Below are 17,619 nucleotides of genomic sequence, written 5' to 3'. Positions count from 1 at the left end.
TGTGCTGAACAACACAGCTGCCCCAGTGTGCAACAGCTGAGCTAGAGGAAGAGCTGAGCAGTCTCATCTCCAATCGCCAACGTTACCTGAGCACGGCGAGAGCTCTCTTTTGCCGATTTCCCTTCCTACTGCATAACCAACCACAGGTCAGGGGTGAAATGAGACAGATGGCCTTTATCCAATTTGATGTGCGCACCAATCATCATAGAAGTAGGGAATTAATTTGAGTACCCAAATAATACTCAAAAAGCACAAAAAATTTACTTTCAAAAGAGTTTCTACTTTCTCATGAGGGAAGGGAATGTAATTAGGGAGAACATGCAAAACTGAACAATGATCCCTTGTTAATTATTTTACTAAAGATATTATTTACCTTCATCTTCTACATATCAAAATGTTAATTATCTGCAAATATATTTTCCTCAAGCAGGATACGTGGACCATTTGGAAGACCAAATAATGAACTAGCAGAGAGAAAGTGACTTTTTCAAGCGGGAAAAATGACTTACGTTCAAACAATGTTTCTCAAAGTGTAATCTTCAGAACACTTGTACCAGAGGCTCATGGTGGATCCTACTCAATAAAGGTTTCATAGCTCAACAGGGAGTTCTGAGAAATGCAGAGTTCAACAAAGATAAACTGATTTTCTCTTTAGCTGCAGGATTCTTCCAAGCCCTCCATATGCTCTTAAAATACCACCGTCCTGTGCGACACTAGACTTTTGACTGGAGCATTTCCCAAATTGTTTAACACAATGATTTTCTTTTCCATGCCTATCTCATACACGTGGTTCATGAATTATCCTTTGGGTATATGCGTTGGATTAGAATTTCATTAACTTTCTTTTTTTTTTCCCTCCCCAAAGCCCCACTGCATGGTTGTATAACCTACTTGTAAGTCCTAGATCTTCTATGTGAGCTGCTGCCATAGCATGGCTACTGACAGATGGATGGTGTGGTTCCACGCTGGGAAACAAACCTGGGCTGCTGAAGCAGAGGCTGCTAAAGCCAAACTTTAACCACTAGCCGATCAGGGCTGGCTCATAGAATTTCATTAACTTTCAATTGAAGACAGAGAATAAACAAGAAAGTGTGCCAAAGGAGGAACGAAAATAATGAATTTGATACAAGCAGCAAATAGAGTGGCTATAAGGAAGCTTGTGGTCAGTGTCATAACTCTCTTTTGCATGCGAAATATTAGTAATGCAACATATTCAAGTGTCAAAGCATGGCGGTCCTGTAGTGGGGTCGGAAGGATAGACCATGCTGGATCCATCACCAGCCCACAAAATCATTCCCAGATTTCTCCCAGAACATCACAGCAGTGAGGCCACTTCTGAGAAAGAGAAGCAAGACTCAAAAACGTACAGCACCCCATCCTATCAGGTTCTCAACTGTTATTACAACTTTTCCTTGTGCACAACCTGCACTAATTCACATCGATGTTTTGGGGTCCCGATTATTAACAGGATCACAGATTGACAGGTATGTTAAAGAAGTCAGAGGAAGCCTGTACTAAGTAGAAGCTGTGGATTAGAGATGATTCCTTTAACTTGCAGCTGGACTAACCCCTTCTAAAGACGGTGTAGGAGAAAAACCGAAATCCACAGAGTGGTGTGTCTCGGATAACAGCATAGGATAACAATACTGACTCATGTCCAGCAGAATGTGCGTATTCCTATCGGCTCACTTCACACTTCAGAAGGCTGCTTTCCACGGACTCGTCGGTATGTTGGGCAGCAACACTGGCAGACGTGACAGGTTGGGGGCATCGACGGACCTGGAATTATGTGTAATTTATGCCCTCTTGCTGAGGTCACGGCATTTTGTGGAGAAAATGAATGTTCACTAGCCCCAGAAGGATTGTGGCTCTTAGTCTCTCAGCATATGGGGGTGGAGGGTGGGATAAGGGTCATCCTAGAAGCAGCTCTTGGTTTTCAGAGGACATCCTATTTTCTTCCTAATACTTTCCAGCTGAGTTGACTTCAGGCATGGGGAGGTTAAGTGATTTACTCAAACGCCCAGTGAAATAGATCAGCTGGGGCTTGAACTCGGGAACTTTGCTGGTGTGCAGTCTTTGCCCTAGTCAGTCACTCACTCTGCTTCCTGGTTTAGCTGCCTCTCTAGCTGCACCACGCAGCCAGCATGCTGTGTCTGGCACGGCCCGTCCTCCCGGCTGTCTCTGCTCATGACTGGAATAAGAGGCGTGTTACAGGTCAAGTCTGAATGTTCTGGCAGCGCCGTGCAAGGCAGATTGCTCCATGCCTGCTCAAAGCATACAGTGTCTGTCGAAAGCCAGATTGAAGATAGCTAAGCTCACATGCCAAGATTCCAAAAGGAAAAACTTAGCTCACATTTTTCCTTTGCACGGTGATGTTTCTTCCTCTTCTTTTTTTTGCCTTTTCTTTTCTTTTCTTTTTCTTTTTCTTTCTTTTTTTTTTTTGCAAAGGGAATCCCCATGTTTACAAGTTGAAATCCAAAATGCACAAGTGGTCAGTTCACGATTCTGTGACCCGTGAACATCTGTGGGCCTGGGTGTTCCTTGGGAATCAGCAGGGCTTGGAGCTGTGAGCCAAGCCTGTCCTAGGCAGGAAAGAATTCTCCAGTGAGTGGAATAGTCGCTGAGTGAGGAGGCCTGCGAGCACTGTGGGCCTGGTTATCCTCTAGTTCTGCTTTTCCAGGGGCATGTCTGCACTCGAGTTCAACTAGTTTTATGAGTTGCATTTGACTTTATTTTTTGAGGTGGGTCCATCTGAAAATCCTTACAGGAAGTAGGACATGAATCTTCATTTTTCCTTTAAGAAAACTAAAACTCTATAATCCGAGATGGGCAAAGCTGGCCCAAATGTGTTTATCCAGAAACAAGAATCTTTCTGTGTCCTTTGAGTAAAGAGAAAAATCTAGAATAAGACAGATTTATCTTAATATCTGCCTGTTGAGGGTTTAAGTGATTGAAAACCAACAGGGCCTCCCTCTGTGGAGGGGGGGTCCCACAGTCCCCACTCCTAACAGGGCCACACATGGAGGTGGCTTCAGTGTGGCAGGTGGCCGAAAGTGCCTCATTATTTCCATTCCAGATTCTAGATCAGTAGATGGACTTTGGGTATATCATCATTTTGAAGTTTTAATTTGGTAGATACACAAAAGTTAGTCAAATCCTGGAGAAAGTTAGTGTGTGATATATTTGCATCTCCCAACTAGACGTTGGACTCCTCATCCATAAATGAGGGAATGGACCAGTTGACTGCTGAGCCCCACTGCAGCTCTAGGGGTCCGCCATTTTAAGCCTGTTTCTCTCCTGTTGGAGTTTAGTTCCTCTGCTCTAACTTTTCTGCTGTAATCTGGGTGTTATGGGCTGAAATGTGTCCCAACAAAATTCATGTGTTGACGTCCCAGCCCCCAGGGCCTCAGAATGTGATTGCATTTGGAGACAGGGTCTTTACAGAGGTAACCAAGTCAAAATGAGGTCATTAGGGTGGGCTCTAATGACTCAATTTGACTGGAGTCCTTATTAAAATAGGAAATTTGGACACAGACATGAGTGCGTGCTGCTCTCTACGTGAGACTATGTGAAGACAATGGGAGAAGATGGCCATTCACCAGCTGAGAGGCTCCAAGGAAACCAGTCCTGCCGACACCTTGATCTCAGACTTCCTGCCTCCAGAACTGTGAGGAAATAAATTTCTGCTGTCTAAGCCCCCTGGTCAGTGGAACTCTGTTAGGACAGCTCTGGCAGACAAATACACTGGGTACACCACAATGACTTTCCGAGCTGTGAAAGAAGCTCCATGTGTTTTTCTGAACAGCCTCTTAATATTGGTTTTAGCCTAAAATAGGCTTTCCTTCTGCAGGATTGTCAAAATGCTTTTTTAAAAAGAAAATTAGTTTTTTAGTCAGTAGAGGTGAAATAAGTCATTTTAGTGAAATAAATCCTTAGTTTTTACTTGAAGAGAATTTCGCAATTTTGACCTACACAACTGTTTTCCTGAATGGTTACAGATCATCATTCTGCTTTTTGAGAAATACTGCCATTATCTATAAAATTCATTTGAAACCAAGTAGCTCATTAGATAAACCTGCAGGTAGTGGTACAATTATAAAGAACTTCAGACCAAACAAGCAACTCAGATGAGCGCATGGTCCAGGTTTGTTTGGTAATTTTGAAGTTCACTCAGAGTCCAACATCATGTGAACAGGTTACAGGAGAACAGATTGAGCAACAGAGAGAGGGGACCACTTATCACTTTGCTGTTAATACTCTCAGATTCTTGAAGCAAAGCATGCTATTACCAAAATGGATTCATTTAGTACCAAACTTCCAATTTTTTTTCTCCCCAAAGCCCCAGTGCATAGCTGTCCATTCTAGTTGAAGGTCCTTCTAGTTCTACGTGAGCCGCTGCCACAGCATGGCTACTGACAGATGGGTGGTGTGGTTCCAAGACCAGGAAGTGAACCCGGGCCACCGAAGCCGTGAGTGCCGAACTTTAACCACTAGGCCATCAGGGCTGGCTCATGATTCTTTTCTTTTACCAAGTAGACACATGGAGTTGGCATGTGGTGTCCAATATTAGGAAGCATGGGGACTCCCTCTCTCTCTGTAAGTTCCATTTGATGCAGTGGTGAAATTTCTCAGGGAGAGTATTTCTGAATCGAAATGTGGGAGGTTAGAATCATCTAGCTTTTGGGGCTGTAGATGTCTGAGAAAGAGATCCGAGTGCACACTGAGAGACACGGCATGACACATCCATCCTTTCGCAGGTTATCACAGACGTGCAGCAAGGATACCCGCCATCTGAGGTTAATGATTCCAGTGAAGCTCCCTGACATTAAACCAAGCAGTGGACACAGCAATAAAGTCAGCTGTTTAGGGTTTTATACACACAACTAGATGAATGAATGACTAGCCCATTTTTTCATCCAGCTTTTTTGGCATCATCTAATTACGAGAATGAGGGTTTATAGATTTAAAAAATACATCTTTCCAAAAATCCCATCTTGAGGGAAGAAAGTTTGGCCAATTAAGGAGGCTGAAGGGGCTGTGAGGAACTGCAGGCACCTTTATATCCAGCTATCGACAGAATGGAAACTTTTCAACTTATGTATATTCATTTATTTACATGGGTAATGAATAAGTTAAGGAACACTTCATCTTGAACACAGATTGCTTTTATTTTAGCTAAGCTAATGTTTCAGGTCCATATATATTTTTGAATTTCCATCAATGTCAAACACCATTTTTTTCTTTCTTCTTAAAAAAAAAATTTACAAGCACTTTTACGGCACTCAAGGAAAGTAGGCTGAAGGCTCATAATAATAATTTTTCCTTTTAAAAAACATCCATCGGACCAAAATAAAATCATTTTAATTAACTCCTTCCTGAGTAACTAAAACCTTGGAATGTGCTGAAAGGTTATAATAAATAAGGCAGTCAAAGATCAACCAGCTTAAAATGTATTTTTTTAAATTAAACTATGTAAAATGTACAATATATTTCATGAAGTACGAACTCTGTTGGGCTCAGGGCCAAAGAAATGTTGTCCTGTGTGCCAAATAAATTGATGAGGTGTCTTGCCTTTTAGGACTTAGGGGCTATTTTGGGGACAAAATAACATTAAGGCCCTGTGAATGAATCGTCAGCATCTTTTGTTATATTATAATGATCATTGCTGACAGTAAATGCCTTTGAACACACAGGCAGATGTGCTCACGTGAACTTGCACAAGGAGGATGCGTTGGTTAAATGACCAATTGTCCTGATGTTCTGACAACAGCAGAGGACACTTAGCCAACTCAACTTTATTTTCAGAGAGTGAGATTGCACAGTGTGTAAACTAATTATCATTCTTCAGATGCAATTTCATAGAAATGACTCACCACGGACCAGGGAAGAGTTCTTGTTTTTGTTCTCAGTACGATAGCTGTTCTCTGGGTTGCTTTTTTAAGGTACGCCTAATGGTAGGGCCCTGGTTGCTACACAGGACAAAGGATATTTCCTCTTCTAAGGACATTTCCCTTAATCACTTCCCTGCTCCAGTTCTCGGAGGCAGAATGGAGGCCCACAAGTGGCCAAGTGCTGGACTTTGTGCCCCTGTGGTCCCAGCCTTCACTGGACTCCTGTGGGGTGGAGCCTTCTGAATACATCTCATGATAAAGTAGCTCTAGTGCACACTTGACAGGTTCCAAAGGACTTGCTTTATATCTTGGCTACCATCCAGTTTTAGTGAACGAAGAAAAAACTCTAGAGAGACTTGTTGGTTTCTGAAAAGTAGAAAATGTGTAGCTTGTGTAAAGTCAGAGTCTTATTTACTATTAAGTATTCCCAACTCACACTTTCCTAGTGCTCTTGAAGGACTGGCTCTAGGGGAAAAAAACATGAAGGGGACAAAATCTGTCCCCTGCCACCACCATCTGTACCCTTGCTTCTCAGCTGGCTGTATCTGATCCCCCCAGGACTATATGTATTTTCAGGGGTAGCCTGGTAGTTAGAGATGAAAACATTTCAGAGACCAAAGAACCAAGGCATCACGGATAGATGGTAGACGATGGGACCAGGACAGAAAAAAAAGAGCTATTTTGGAGCAACGGAGCTTCCCAGCATCTACCCACATCACTCTGCGGCCAGACACCTACTCATAAATCTGGTCAAGCAGTCTCTTACCCAGAAGCTCTTGCTTCTTCTCTTCTTGATGTCCTAGGAAGGGTTCTCAGGAGCAAGCTGCTTCCATAGGAAATGGGACTCTAGTTTCACAGCTGTCTGCACAGAACTCAGTACCCCTTTTTACCAAAAGCCAGGTACTGGTTTAAAGGGCCAGAAGGTGAAAGACACCAGGTACTGTGGGACCCAACTCGGTTAGGGATGTACCTGAGAGACTATGTACTGTCTGTGGTCAGGCTTAGAACTTCTGCCAAAGGAGTCAAATGCCAGAGCTAAATGGGTTCCTGGGTTTCCAAAGCAATGCTGGGGAGAGAGATGTTTCATATTGGGTGCAAAGAACACAACCGTGCCATTTTCCTGATGTTACGTGACCTTCTGGGATGATCTGTCTTGCCTACACTCTTCCTTACACAGCACACGATTTTCTTTCCCTGCTATGCTACTTTGATATCTGTCAGAATGGCGCTTGGAAATGGAACGTCTCAATGGAGTTGGCCACGCACTTTGACCTTGAAAGGTAGTCAAGGCTCCGGCCTGGTTGGGTGTATGGCCCAAGCTGACTTGCTCCTTCAGAGATAAGAATGCTGCTTTTGATGAGAGTGTCTCCTGAGATGGACCAGAGGCAGAATTCTACCCATGTGGGTAGAAAACACTCACCCAGGGACATCCTCCCTTTTGATGTCGATATCTGTCTTACCTTCTCCTCTTAGATCCTTCTAGAATAGATTCCCTGATCTCTGAAGTGGTTTTGTATTTCTACCAAAATATACAAGTCTGGATGTTTCCCACCACTGAGGTAATATTTTTACAAGTCATTTTACAAATGATAAGTTATTGGGCTATGGGCTGTATTTCTCGCCCTTCTCTCATTATACTTGGGGGGGGGGGAGATATTTTATGACGAGATGCCTTGTGATGGAACCATCTAGTGTGCCTGGGAAGGACCCAAGGAGCCAGGAAAAACACAGAATAAAATTAAACAAATAAAACCCGCAAAACCGGGCATCTCCCAATGACCCCAACATGTGGGAATGTTTTTGTTCTTTTTAATGCAACCGAGCATTAATTTAGTCCCTTAAGGATTTTTCTTCCCCAAACAAAAACTTTCTGGAAAAGGGAGATAAAGCCACTGGAGGCAACACAGTGCTGGCATCACCTCTTATAAATATCTTCTAGCCACTTCTCGTCATCTTGTTCTTCATCGTCAATGGGCTCCTCGGTTTCCAGCGGGGTTGGAATAAAGAACTGGGGTCTCAGAGGGGGCTTGCTGACGTGAGACTTCAGTCCGAACTTTCGCTTCAGCAGGTGGAATTGCTCTTTGACGTAGTGGTAGAACTCATACTCATATCTCATTCGCTGGTAGAGAATCTGCACAGCCTCGGGAGAGGGCACAGTCTTCTTGACGGTCACAGTCATATTCCCAAGTTTCCTATGCTCTGGAAAAGAACCAGGATTGCACATGAGCAATCGTCTGTAATGCTTTCGCATAAAAGGAATAACGGTGAGGCCTCTATTACCTGCACCATATGGGCAGCTACTAAAGAAAGAAACTCAACACCCAAGGAATAGAAGGGAAAAATGGGTTCCCAACAGTGTCTGGTAAGATTTCACCATATTCTGGGTGTTAATATCAGCGTTAGTTGACTAAACATATACTATCTGACATTCTGTTCATGGAATGTGAATTACGCGAATTGACCACAATTCCATTAACTGTAAGTTAGACATTCTTTTTTTATTTTTTTTCCTGCAGGGAAGGATTAGCTCTGACCTAACATCTGTTGCCAATTTTTCCTTTTTTTTTCTCCCCAAAGCCCCACAGTGCATGGTAGTATATCATAGTTGCAAGTCCGTCTAGTTCTTCTATGTGAGCCACTGCCACAGCACGGCAACTGATGTGGTTCTGAGACTGGGAACCGAACCCGGGCCTCCGAAGCAGTGAGAGCACCCAACTTTAACCACTAGACCATCAGGGCTGGCTCAAGTTATACATTCTTTTTTGTTTTGTTCTGTTTTATTTTGTTTGAGGAAGACTGCCCTGAGCTAACATCCGTGCCCATCTTCCTCTACTTTATATGTAGGACACCTGCTGCAGCATGGCTTGACAAGCAGTGCATAGTTCTACAGCTGGGATTCAAACCAGTGAACCCTGGGCCACCAAAGTGGAATGTGCGAACTTAACTGCTGCACCACTGGGCTGGTCCCCTATACATTCTTTTGAACAGCAAAATCTACCCACTTTTCTTCTTTTATTCGCATAAAAGGATTTACTTTTAGAAGGAAGCACAAAAAAAGATCTCACCACCTTCTAATTATCTTTTTTTCTTTTCAAATATTGATATCTATTATTGATAGTTTAATTTGATTCAAAATCCATTTGCATTCTACTATTTCATCAAGGCATTAGTCAAGAAAAATGAAGGAAGGACTGTTAGAGTCCTTAAATACAATTTTAACTGCTGTAATTTTTGAATGGTTATCTTTTCTTATTGTGGTAAATTATAACTAAAATCTGCTTAATTTTATATTAATTTTATATTAGTGACTCATATCATTTTATATTTATGCTTAACATAAAAATGTTATGTATATGTCATAAAATTTTAACCATTTTAAAGTGTACATTTCATCCCTGAGTCCCTATTTTTGGCAAAGCAAATCTGAGACTCATGCTCTCGCTTCCTCGCATGGCTGCCTTGCACGTAAACCCTCTCATTGCAAAAATAAATAAATAAATAAAGTGTACGTTTCAGTGGCATTAATCATATTCAGAATGTTGTGCAACCATCACTACTATTTCCAAAATTCTTTCATCACTCCAAACAGAAACTCTGTACCCGTTAAACAGTAACTCCCTATGTCCTTTCTCTTCCCACCCCTCCCCAGGTAACCTCTAACCTACTTTCTGTCTATGAATCTGCCCATTCTAGGTACCTCATATAAGTGGAACCATACAATATTTGTCCTTTTGTGTCTGGCTTTTTTCACCTAGCATAATGTTTTCAAGGTTCATCCATATTGTATATGTAATGGTACTTCATTCCTTTTTATGGCTGAATAATATTCCATTGTATGATATACCACACTCTGCTTATCCATTTATCCACTGATGGACACTTGGGTTGTTTATACCTTTTGGCTATTGTGAAGAGTGCTGCATGAACATTTGTGTACAAGTATCTGTTTGAATCCCTGTTTTCAATTCTTTTGGGTATATACCTAGTAGTGGAATTGCTGGCTCATACGATATTTCTATGTTTAACTCTTTGAAGAACCACCAAACTGTTTTTCTTATTGTTTGAACCACTTTACATTTTTGCCAGCAGTGTATGTACAAAGGCTTCAATTTTTCCAAATCCTTGTCTACAATTGTTATTTTCCTTTTTTTTTTTTTTTTTTTTAAATTAGAGCCATCCTAGTAAGTGTGAAGTGGTATCTCATTGTGGTTTTGATTTCCATTTCATCAATGACTAATGGTGCACAGCCTCTTTGCATGTGCTTGTTGGCCATTTGCATATCTTCTTTGGAGAAATGTCTATTCAAGTCCTTGGAATACTTTTGAATTGGACCCTTCTGTTGTTGAGTTGTAATTCTTTACATATTCTGGATATTCTGCATATATATCACGTATATGATTTGCAAATATTTTCTCCCATTCTGTAGGTTGTCTTTTCACTCTGTTCAAAGTTTTCTTTGATGAACAAAAGTTTTTAATTTTAATGAAGACTAATTTATCCATTTTTTCTTTTGTTACCTGTACTTTTGGTGTTATATTTAAGAAACCTTTACCAAACCCAAGATATGAAGATTTGCCCCATATTCTTTTATCATCTTATTTTTAACTAACACTTTTATCACCAGATTTGAGTAAGTACATTATTTACTGCATATAGCTCCAAATGGCCCTTTCCAAAATCAGGTTCACCCGACAGGACAAAGACTTATTTTTTAGGATATTGGAGACATTTTCTGAAGCCTCCAATAGCAATTCTAAGGAAGGAATTTAAAAAATTCTCTGAGTAGTAACAGCTTCACTGAAATAAGGGTATTGCCTTTCAAAGGGAGTCTCTTGAAAGGCATAATACACATTTGAATATATCAGGCCTAGAATTTTTGTTCAAGAAGTTGGCGTAGTCCCTTCTAAAATGAGTTTATGATAAAACATTTTATAACGGCTGTCTGCTCTGCAGATATTAGCTATAGTTAATCTGAGGCAAGACGTGGTTTATAGGCTTCAAGTATAGATATCCCTTTGGGCTTTTAAAAACACAAAGTTTAAAAAATTAGTATTAAAGACAGACAAGGCCCAAGGAGTTTTAAGTTAAACATTGAGAGGCATGAGAAAAATAATTCCCTCATTTCCAGACTCCTATAATCCCTCTCTCTGAAAGCACTCTAAGTTGTGTGGCATTTTGTTATCTCATATCAAAAAATATTAGGATTCCTGGGATTTTCAGATAAATTCTTTAGTTAAATTATTTGATCTAACCCATTCCAAAAAAGAATGTAAAGAACTTTGCAGAAATATATATGCTGCAATTAGCTAAATAGTTAAGGAAACTGGGCAAAAGGAGAATGAAGGTAGGAAAGAAAAAAGGAGACAGGTCAGTGTTGGGGGTAATGTTTTCCCTCCCCGTATAGAGGGAGCTCCCCAGACTAGCACTCCTGCCTCCTGACCAACCCCTCTTTCAGAGAGGGAGCCTGGGTACCAGGGCTGGAAGGATTTCTCTGATGATGCATTTGGGAGAAGGGGTTGACAAGCATCTCCCCTCTAGGGAGAATGTGCCCGTCCTCCCACAGAGGAGGGGGAGGACTTCCAGGCATGCCCTGTGACTCAGGGGACAAGTCTGTCTAACTCAGCATGGTATATTACCAGTCCGTTCTCCTCACACCTAAGCTGCATTCTCTCACCTAGTTTAAACTGGTAATAAAGCTAGCATTGGGATCTCCCTCTGTCTATCTCCAGTGTCTATTTCTCAATTAGTTCAGAACCCAAGCAGGGGAAAATGGGTGTTATTTATTAGTCCCTCAAATCCCAGTATCAAGGAACACAAAATGCGTGTTGTGAAATCCTAACTATTTATGCAGGAGGTGGGTCGAGAGTTCAGCCCTAAACCTTCTAGCAGTCAAAACAGAATTTAACATTGTATATTGCTCTTCATTTAAAACAATCTATTCACATCCACTCCTAGTGATAAAAACAGGGAGAAACATCTTCTATGAATTTTCATAAGAAAAAAACTGTAATGGTATTAGCAACATTGTAATAACATTCTTAGAGTAAATTCAACCATGAGTTTCATGGGTGACAGAGGAAAATGGCAGGTTCCAGGTACCCAATTCTGGCTTGATCAGGAAACACACTGCAGAAAATCCAGAGAAGAGGTTCTTAACACTCCTGAAAACCTGACTAAAGCGCATGCTCAGGAAGATGGCGAGGGTACATGGACTTCCAGAAGCCCATCCATGAATCTTAGGCATTTACGGATCTGTTAAGAACTCCTGATTTCAAGAAATCAATAAATTGCATTTCCTTCGACCACCTTTCATATATCTGGTTTATTCTAATAAGCATTAGCCTGCAGTATAATTGATAAATACTGGAGCTAGTTAATTTGTGAGTTGGTCAGGTGTAGCATCACAAACATTGCAACAGCAAAGAAAACAAAGAAAGGGGAGGGGCTTAACAGTGCCAAGAACTTAAACAGAAGGCCACCCTACCTTGTTTTGGAGGAAGAGCCAAGGGAGTAAGCATAGAGGAGCCTAGATCTTTGTAAAGAAGTAATTTGGGATCTGCTTTATTGCAGGACCTCAAAGCTCTTTAAGGTTAAAAGGTTATTTTCCTAAAAATAACATAGAGCAAGTGTAATCACTGACCATAAAACCATCCGAAAAAAGTATCCATTGAATTTTTAACCTACAGCAAGGTAACTTCCTAGACAAATCTTCAAGATAAATTGGATGCAAAATGTTGATCTATATAATGGTTTGAGTTGATTTATAAAGGGTTATTAACATCAAGCCAGTAAAATGTGGGGAAGATTATAAAAAATGATACTATGATGAATTTATACATGGCCCTCTTTGATTATGATTAGATAACTGGGTTAACTGCTAAAAAGCGACTCCCAGTTCATGACAATAAAACTCTCTTCCTTGAGTGTTTTTCTCTATGTCCAGGGATGGGAGGGTTGGAGAGTGGGCAGAGCAGGTAACCAGCTCTGTCAAAAGCGACAGCATGTCATTCAAGCATAAGTGAAAAGAACCAGGCCATATTTACATCATTAGTTAACTGATTTGTCAAGAGATGGTGACAGCCCCAGTTGAGCCTGATTTCTTGTGGTGTATTTTTATAGTAATAGCTACAGGTAGAGAGCACTAAGGTGTACCAAGCATAAAGTGACTTAAACTAGGCATTTAATCCTCACAATAACCCCTCAGTGGAAGAGCCATGCTATAGATGAAGAAACTGAGGCAGAGCAAGACTCTGACTTGTTCAAGGTCATGCAGCTGGAAAGTGGCAGAGACAGGAGGGTCCACGTCATAGTCAACTGCTGTGCGTTTGCTGTATTGTTTCCAGCTGCAAAGGTCACCAACCTTCTGTTCCCCACACATTTCTCAACAGGGAGATAGAGCACATTGGTGGTGAAAAGCTGGCCCTAGTGCCTACTGCTCCTCACGTCAACCAGGGAGGCCAGACTTGGAGTAGATCTTGCAGAAAACAAGCAGGCATTTTAGTGGGAATGGCTAATGGGTTTATAATTTGGAGGGGAAAAAAGGTTGATTTGAAAAAGAAATTTGCACTAAGCCATCTCTGTGTCCAATCAGAAGGCCAATATCCACAGAATCAATATGAAAACCAACACAATCATCACTGTTTGGAGTTTCTCAGTTCCAGGAAACCTCCTCCTGGGTGCTTTATCTAGCTTGAACTTGTAATGATGTGTTTCTAGTAGGAAACATTATTCAGAAACCCAGTCATCAATTGACTGGAGATCTACAGAGTTTGGGAGAAGCCAACATTCTTGCAACGACCAGTGTGTGAACTTCATAGCGCTCGCCATCAACTCAGCTCAGGTGATCCCACTCAGATCCCTTCACGTTGACTTATGTTATCCAAATTTCGTACGGTAGTGAGAGATCTCTAATAAGATTTATATTTAATAAGATCCCAAGTGGTCTTTCCAACCAAGTTTTAATTACACATCGCCTCACTATCCTAATGAAAGCATTTGTCTATTCGTTAGTCTTAACCAGAACAAACACTAGGAGACACAGCCCTGTGTTTGCTAGAAAACTACAGATAGGACGGAGTTTCAGAGTAAGAGAGGAAAGGGGAAGTTTTCATTTGTGGCTACAAGACGAAGCTCTGAAAGATCTTTTTTGATAGCAACAGATCACAACGTGTATTTCAGTGACCTCAGTCCTCTTTACTCTTCTCAGCCCCTGCCCTATCTCTTGTCTAAACATGAGGGACAGTGACAGCTGGTTCAGAGGATTCTCATGAGAACTAATTTTTTACTAAGCTCCAGTTTTACATTAATATCCAATTCTTGCTTCATCCATCTCTGCCTTCTCTCCCTGTCTCACTCTCTCGCTCTCTACCTCTCTCTTCTTCATTGTCAACCTGTCCTTCTCAACTGGCTCCTTCCCATCAAAAGTCAAACGTGCTCAAGTCTCTCCCTTCTTACAGAAAACCCTTGTCTCACGTCCTCCTCCATCTTTTGTCTTTTCTTTATCCTCTCCATCACAGCCAAACTTCTTGAAGAGTTACTCCATTCAAATTACTCTTGCTTCCCTGTTGATAACTCAGTGGGCATTTCTCAGGCCTTCCATGACCACACAACACTGTTGGCCACACACTCCATCTTGAAACCCTCTCTCTCTGTGGCGTCTATAACAGCACTTCCCTGGTTGTCCCGGTCTCCTTCTGATGGCTCCCTTCAGTTCTCGACACCCAGTGCTCTTTCCCTGCCTGTCCTTTATATGTCAGTGCTCCCAGAGTTCTGGTCCAGCTTTCTTCCCTTCTCCTTTCTTTACTCCCTGGGTGGTATCATCCAACCCTCCACCCTTTGAGTTTACAAAACCAAAAGTTTATATGAAATGATTACAGCTTTTTTTGTCCTTTTGTTTTCTACAGAGTTGCCAAATTTAATAGGAAGGTTAACGATATTGCCAGAGTTACATCACGGCCAGAAACAGGAGTGCTATTTTGTGATGGGAGAAGCAGAGATTCAGATTCAACCAACATTGACAGCAAACATCTATTATGGCTTTGGATTATGCCTATATGTATATTATTTCATTTAATATTCCTAATAACCCTGTGAGGTGCCATGAACCCTATTTTGCGGATGAAGAAATAGAAGCTCTGGGAGATGAAATGACTTATCCAAAGTCACACAGCCAGTAAGTAGGCGACTGAACAGGAATTTGAGCCCAGGTCTCCATTTGTGTTGAGATTTCCCCTAACTAAGTACTAGGCCATAACCGGTGAAGCTTTCATGAGCCTGTAGAAAAAAAAATCACCTTTGTATGGAAAAACTAGAGAGCATTTGCCTTGTATAGTTAGTAGAGAATTTTTAAAATCACATTTCAAAGACATATGGTTAAGTGTCTTGCTGTACAATGATCAGTGCCATGGAAAAGTCATTCCATTGCTAAGCGTTCCACACTTTTGTAAAACGCCAGACTTTCCCTCCAAACAAAACAAAGCTACGTGAACTACGCACTGAGCCTCGCTCCAGATTGCCATAATAGCAGTTCTAGAGGAAGTTGTTAGGATTTTTGGGAGACCGTTGTTATTTCAGCCACAAAACAACCATGCTTTAAAAATCTATTATTATTATTAGCATCCTTTGGGAAGTGAAGCAGCCCTGCTGGGTGCACAGATGTTGTAGAATGTAACCATCAAGCAGTGAAGACCCCTCCTCATGAGCATCCTCTGAGAAGCGGGGACCAAGAGGTGACTTCAAGGGGCTCATGTCTCTTGTGCCCACTCATGAACATTTCAAAGGGAAGAGACAAATACCGAACTCCTTCCATGACGGCCGGGACAGCAAGCAGGCAGCCTGAGCTCTGACTGGCAGGCTATGTGTTATTTGGCCTGTGGGGAATTTTTTTTAGAAATTGACTTAGTTATTATAAGACTTGGTCTATTTCACGTGGAAGGCTGGATTTCTGGCTTCTCTCAAAGTGAGGCAATATTCTTCTGGAGCTGAGCATGGCTGCCCCCTTGAGAGAGGCCAGAGCTCTCCATTTTGTCTCAGACCCTAAATGCCAGTTCATTCTATTATGTTACCTGCCTGGCTGCTATAGAAATTTGAGTTTTATGCTTCTGCTTTAAAGGTTTTGAAATTCTGGATTTCACAAATCTAGGAAGCAAGTGCTTTGTGTTAAAATTAAGGCTTCAATTGGGGCTCATTTGTGTGGCCAATGTCACCTTCCTTCTTTTCTGCAAATATTTATTGGATAATTTTTCCACACCGAGCACAGGAGTTATAAGCAGTGAATGAGACATCGTCATCATCATCACCATCAATAGGCATTTTTGAGAACTTTCTCATTGAAAAGACTGAGATACCTAACGAGCGTTTAATCCTTACAAAACCACCAATGAGTAGGCTCTCTCATTATCACCATTTTACAGATGTGACACTGGAATTTAGTAACTTGCCCGAGTCACACAGCTGGTAGATGGAAAAGCCAGAAGTCGGGCCTAGGACAGTGTGCCTACTGAGCCCAAACTCTTAACCCTTCATGTTGCTTACGGTTGAATGGGGCTCACAGTGAAAGGAGACTCCCTCCTCACGGGAGTGGTCACCAACAGGGCAGATAGGGCCTTTTGCTCTGGTTGGTTTGATGGCTTCAACATTTCCTCTCATTGGAAGGATTCCTCGTGGAAGGACCATGCCTAACGGGCTTGACTTAAAGACTCTGCGTGGAGTTGGGTCTTTGATGACTACTATATACTATCTGACCGTGCAGATCTGCTGTGTGTGCAAGTCTGGGAGTCTAGGGTGGGTTTGCAAGTGTGTGTATGAGTTTCAACCAAAACACGGAAAACTTTTAGGAGGCCTCTGAGGCATTATCAAACCTCTGAAAAATTTCCCTTGGATTTTTTTTCCTAACATCCCCACCAGTTTCAAGTAGCTGTTCTAATGGAGCTTGTTCGGCTGAGAAGTCTCAGGATACGGGTGATACCCAGTTATCTTTGTGCTTGCACAACTCAGCACCTGGGGAAACACAGCACCCTCTGCACATGCTTGTTGAGTGAATGACAGAAACCAACAGAGGGAAGAGGATGTCGTCAGACTTGAAGAAGGCTTGGCTGTGTCTGTGAGGTGCAGACATGGCCAAGTGGGGACAGAGGCAATATCTGAATGTGCTTAATAGAAGATCCCAAGAGACCCATGTAAGCTGGCTCTCCCCTTCTATCTGGGATTTCTTAGCTCCTACTGGGATCTATAAATTCCAGTGATTAGCGTTGTGGCTCAGTTGCCTTTCTGGAATGATAGCGCTGGCCACGTCATGTTTTTCTGCTTCATCCTTTAATTAATAAATACGTTTTGGCAAAAGAGAAGCTGTGGTTTCAGGATGCTTTTGATTTTTTTTTCATTTTTCTTATTTGTCTTGAGGGATTGGCAGAAGAATCCCCTTAATTATTTTCATGATGATTGCAGAAAATTTCCTCAAAGTTGGCACTGGTTTTGAGCTGTGAAATGATCAGAAGGGGAAACAAACAAACAAAAGCCAACCTATGACCTTTCTATTTGCGTAGCAAAATAAAAGTTGTTTTTCCTTATAGACATGTCCAAAGTCAGCCATAGAGTCAGGCCTGTGTGGGGACAGACTTCCAGGTCCTAGGCCTCTAGACTCTGAACTCTCCCTGAACAGCAATGGCAGAGATCCCACAGAGTCATTGTGGCCCTGAATAGGGAGATTTTTTATATTGTTAAACCCCGA

General features: G+C 41.7%; 1 protein-coding gene across 3 annotated transcripts in view; it reads right to left on the bottom strand.

Moving 5' to 3' along the window:
* UST (uronyl 2-sulfotransferase) overlaps positions 1 to 17,619 on the bottom strand; it is a 348,885-nt gene that overhangs the window by 56,418 nt on the left and 274,848 nt on the right. The window contains exons 8-9 of one of the 3 annotated variants that reach the window (XM_044768441.2): positions 7,811 to 8,090; positions 2,448 to 2,582 (exon numbers count right to left, since the gene is read on the bottom strand). The exons of 1 other annotated variant lie outside the window; for it this stretch is intronic. In XM_044768441.2, coding sequence (XP_044624376.1) covers positions 2,549 to 2,582; positions 7,811 to 8,090 — 314 coding nt within the window. In that variant the 3' untranslated portion in view covers positions 2,448 to 2,548. Of the gene's footprint in view, positions 1 to 2,447; positions 2,583 to 5,149; positions 8,091 to 17,619 lie in introns of those variants that run through there. One more of the 3 variants, XM_014850821.3, reaches the window with a different exon arrangement.

Source organism: Equus asinus, chromosome 1 (genome assembly GCF_041296235.1).
Source record: "Equus asinus isolate D_3611 breed Donkey chromosome 1, EquAss-T2T_v2, whole genome shotgun sequence".
NCBI classification, from domain to species: domain Eukaryota; kingdom Metazoa; phylum Chordata; class Mammalia; order Perissodactyla; family Equidae; genus Equus; species Equus asinus.
The sequence above is the reverse complement of the archived record's forward strand: the minus strand, read 5'-3'. Positions and strand labels throughout refer to the sequence as shown.